The sequence below is a fragment of the Sciurus carolinensis genome, chromosome 1 (genome assembly GCF_902686445.1).
Source record: "Sciurus carolinensis chromosome 1, mSciCar1.2, whole genome shotgun sequence".
Classification (NCBI taxonomy): Eukaryota; Metazoa; Chordata; class Mammalia; order Rodentia; family Sciuridae; genus Sciurus; species Sciurus carolinensis.
Window position 1 is genome coordinate 205,027,410 of NC_062213.1, and position 4,192 is coordinate 205,031,601.

Genomic DNA, 4,192 nt, shown 5'->3' on the forward strand with positions numbered 1-4,192 from the left:
AGCCTGCACCCTACATCCTGCCCACCCAGCTGTCTCACCTAAGTTCCTCTGATTCTAAAGGACTCCTTCCAATAAGCAACAAGACCCCACAATCCTTTGATTGAAGTAAACTTTGGGTGACCTGGTCAAAGTCCTTTATAGTCATGGGAGAGGGGGAGGGAGAGACTTAAATTCAGGGGTAACTGACATTGCAAAAGGGTTTTGGTTCCTCTGTGGCCCCACCCCAATCTTCAAGTGATGTCCCTAGTCCTGGAGGGGGATGTCCCAGAGGAACTGCCTTCCCCCACCCCTTCCCCTCAGTATGCGTCTCAGTGACCCAGGTTCTGGTGCAGGGTGAGCCAGCTATGCAGCCTCGGGTGTGTGAGTGGAGAGGCCTGCAAAGCTCTTAAATAATAATTAATTCCCTCGGAGGGGACTGGCTCATAGGCATCTGGACTCAACCATGAGTGAGGGACAGGGGTTCAGGCACCACCAAGCCTTGCAAGGTCACAGGTGATGAATGCTTTGTTCTCATAATTGGAGCTGTATGAGGGTTAGTGGAAGTTAGGGTCAAAAAGGGTTTGGCCCTGAGCTTAGCACACAAGAAGTACTCCTGGATTGTGACCAGTGGTCCTCTGTGCGGCACAGACAGGAGTGGGTGGCCTAGCTCCCTTTGTCCAGGCTCTGGTCCCCTTTCTGATGGGGAGCTGGTCTTCTTGCGCCCTGTTGGAGGAGCACTGCGGAAGGGGACCTGGGCTAGAAGTGGGGGTTGGGCTCCGCTGGAGAAAGGAGGGGTCCGTGCAGCACCCTGGACAGAGTCTGCCTTGATTGAACCCCGTGGCACTTACTCCTGGCTTTGGTTTGGTGGGTCCAACAATCTGCCCCGCAGTTTGCGGTGTGGTCCGCGGGGGTGGCCGTTGCCCCACCAGCCCATCGGGGGAGGGGAGCCCGCAGCAGATGGGCGGGGGACGCCTGCCAGTTTGCAGCAGCAACGGCCACGCGTCGCGGAGGCGTGCCCTGGCGCGCCGCTGGGCCCCCACACTCCCAGAGGAGGGCGGCGGAGAACCGGCACCTAGGACGCTCCGCCTGCGGGTCATGTGAGCTCCGACTGTCCCGCGGGTGGAGAATCTGGAGCCCAGAGTCGGGTGAAATAAAATGAGCTCTAGGTGGTCCTGGGTTGCCTCCTTTGAGGTTCAATGTCCCCATCCAAAACCGCGGGTGAGGGAACCAGCTGATCCCTGATTCGGTAAGCCTCGGAGGAGCTTACGGAGGAGTCTAATCCCCGAGCCCTGTCCTGACTTGTAGCCTGTCCCAACGGCTAGGGCAGGACCAGACGCGACCTCTCTCCCTCTCTCCGGGCCTCAGTTCCCCGCCCAGGTCGGAGCAGCTGTGGCAGGAGTCTCTCTAGTAATCCTCATGGGATCTCCCCGGCACCCTGGCCTTGGCACTCCTGCAGCCTCTGGGTCCCGGCCCGGGCTCGTGGAACGCCGGGTCCTCACGCAGAGGATGAATGGAGAAGGGCTGCTGGAGACGAGGGACGGCAGCCAGAGCCAGGGCGGGCCTGGCTCCACCGCCCTCTCTTCCGCCGGGTCGGCTGTGCTAGGAGCCCAGTGACGCCCACGGATTCCGTGCGGCCCGCCGCGGCCGTGTTAGAAGGCTGGGAGCAAGATCCCTGGGGACACCACGGTCTCCTCCTTTAGCCCCATCCTCAGCAGGAACAAAGACCAGAGTGGGAGTGGCGGGGCGGGGCGGCGACGCCGCCTACTTAAAGCCGGGCTGCCGGCGCCGCACACTTCTTTGGCGCGGGCTCCCGCCGTGCCCCGGACTTGGCCCCTGGTCTCCGTCTCTGCTCCTCCTGCAGACGCAGGTCACCCCCGCGCCGGACCGCAGCGACCGCCGCTTTCCTCCGAGCATGGGACTGCCTCGCAGGGCAGGGGACGCGGCGGAGCTGCGCAAGCTAGGAACTGGGAACTAGGGACTGGAGGCGGGAGGGATCTGGCACCGCCACCCACCTAACCGCAGCCTCTGCCTCAACCCTGCGCCGCAGACCCTGAAGCCGCTGCTGGAGAAGCGCAGGCGCGCGCGCATCAACGAGAGCCTGAGCCAGCTCAAGGGGCTCATCCTGCCTCTGCTGGGCAGGGAGGTGAGTCCCCAGCGGTTCGTGCGGCTCGGCGAACCGGGAGGCGGAGGCGGAGGGCCATGGGGCGCCGAGGGCGGGCTGTGCTCCAGCCTGAGGAACAGGCGAGGGGGATCCCAAGGCCAAGCTGCGGGACAGGCATCGAGGAGCCTAGCCACCGAGGACCTGGCGCTCCTGTCATGGCAAGAGCGCGGCGCTCTCGGTGGCTGCTGTCAGAGGTCTGTTTTGTTTGTTGGTCTCTGTTCCCCGCTTCCCGGCCTGGTGCAGAACTCGCGCTTCTCAAAGTTGGAGAAGGCCGACATTCTGGAAATGACCGTGCGCTTCCTGCAGGAGTTGCCTGCGTCCCCCTATCCCCCCGAAGTGCCACGTGAGTGACTCTGCTCCCACTCCCCGCCCACCCCACCCTGCGCCCTGAACCGCTCACCCTGCCCTGTCTCACACCTCTCTCCTCCTGCAGCGCCACGCGACAGCTACCTAGAGGGCTACAGTGCCTGTGTGGCGCGCCTAACTAGTGTTCTGCCTGCCTGTCGCGTCCTGGAGCCCGCCGTGAGCTTGCGCCTGCTAGAGCACCTGCGGCGGAGGGCTTCCTGTGTCAGCCCTGACAGCCTGCGGGCTGGGGACTCCGGTGGCCCCACCTCGCCAGCAACACCACCTGAGCCGGCTCCCATGCCCTCTCCACCTGCACCTCCCAGTGGCCCTGGCCTCTGGCGGCCATGGTAGCACCTGGTAGGTCCATGGACCCTACAAGGGACCTGGAAGGCCCCAGGCAGGTCAAGGAAGCTCTCGGTGGTGGCCACTGTTCCCAAAATGAAGGACCAGCCAAGCACCCACATGGGGTCTGGAAACGGATGTTCGAAACCCGTGTGGAGACTGAAGACCTCAAGGGCTCAGCTGGAACAAATAAGGGGAGCTGCCCTGCCTCACCCCCAGGACAGAGGTGTCTAGGCAGAAGGAAAGGGGGCAAGTGGCGGCAGGGTGAAGAACAAGCCCCCATCCCAGCCGGCTCTGGAACTGGGTGAGCCACAAGCTACCTGGGCAATGACACACCTGCCATGGGGCTGGCGTCAGACCAAGACCTGGGCTAGGCGCTCACCTGGCCAGGTGAAGCCATCTGCTCTGAATGAGCACTGCCTGCCCAGCCCTGCTTGGCTACTTCCTGCCCAGCTGGGCTTGGGGCCTTTGGGACTTTGGCCACTACCATGGCCCTGCAGAGCATCAAAGAAGGATAACAGGACATGTAGGGCCAGAGAGCCGTTACCTCCACTCCCAGGCTGTCCTGCCCGATGGCCTGTGTTGCTGGCCGTGGGGGCTTCATAAGGTGGTCTTGAGAAGGTTTTATTTCTCCAAGCATAAGGTGCTCTTGGGGTGTGCGGAAGGGGTGGCATGAGAAGGAAGTATGTCTCTGAGCCCAGCACAGCTGGGACGCCAGCGTGAGCGGAGCGGGGTCCACGCCACAGGACAACAGGAATTCAAGAGACGGCAGCGTGTTAGGGGACGGCAGCGTATTAGGGGACCGGAGACACCCCTGCCTGCTTTCTCTTGCAAACCGCTCCCTACAGCTCATGGGGACCGGTTACAGGCATTGACTTAGTCTTTTTTTTTTTTTTTTTTTTTTTTTGTGGTGCTGGGGATTGAACCCAGGGCTTTGTGTTTGCAAGGCAAGCACTCTACCAACTGAGCTATATCCCAGCCCACTTAATCTTAAGAACAAGTTTCTTTCTTTCTTTCCTGAGAAAGGCAGGAGGCTCCCTGGGAGGACTCCTGCTGGGGTCTGTGGATCCCCGGAGTGGTGCCCTGGAGGGGGTGGGAGGACTTGCTGCCCACTCTCAGTCCTTCTCATCATTTCCTGGGAACTTGCTGGGCACTGCTGGGAGACAGGGAATTCTCCCCAACCCCCAGATCGATAGCCTGTGCTAGAGACCCAGGCACAAGAGAAAGACTGAACTGATGGGAAGGGTCAGTCACTAAATCAGCCTATGCCACACAGCCCTTGATGATCTGGTACCGGTTTGGGCGAGAGGATGGGGGGGAAGCTGTGGGCATTACTGAAAGAAGAAATAAACATCAAGACAACAG

General features: G+C 61.4%; 1 protein-coding gene across 1 annotated transcript; it reads left to right on the forward strand.

Annotated features, from left to right (window-relative positions):
* The first annotated feature begins 1,786 nt into the window (after positions 1-1,786).
* Hes2 (hes family bHLH transcription factor 2) lies at positions 1,787-3,722 on the forward strand. Its single transcript, XM_047518974.1, has 4 exons — positions 1,787-1,934; positions 2,025-2,122; positions 2,384-2,483; positions 2,574-3,722. Exons 1-4 carry the CDS (start codon positions 1,892-1,894, stop codon positions 2,834-2,836), a joined length of 504 nt encoding a protein of 167 aa, XP_047374930.1. The 5' UTR covers positions 1,787-1,891; the 3' UTR covers positions 2,837-3,722.
* The last annotated feature ends 470 nt before the right edge of the window (positions 3,723-4,192 follow it).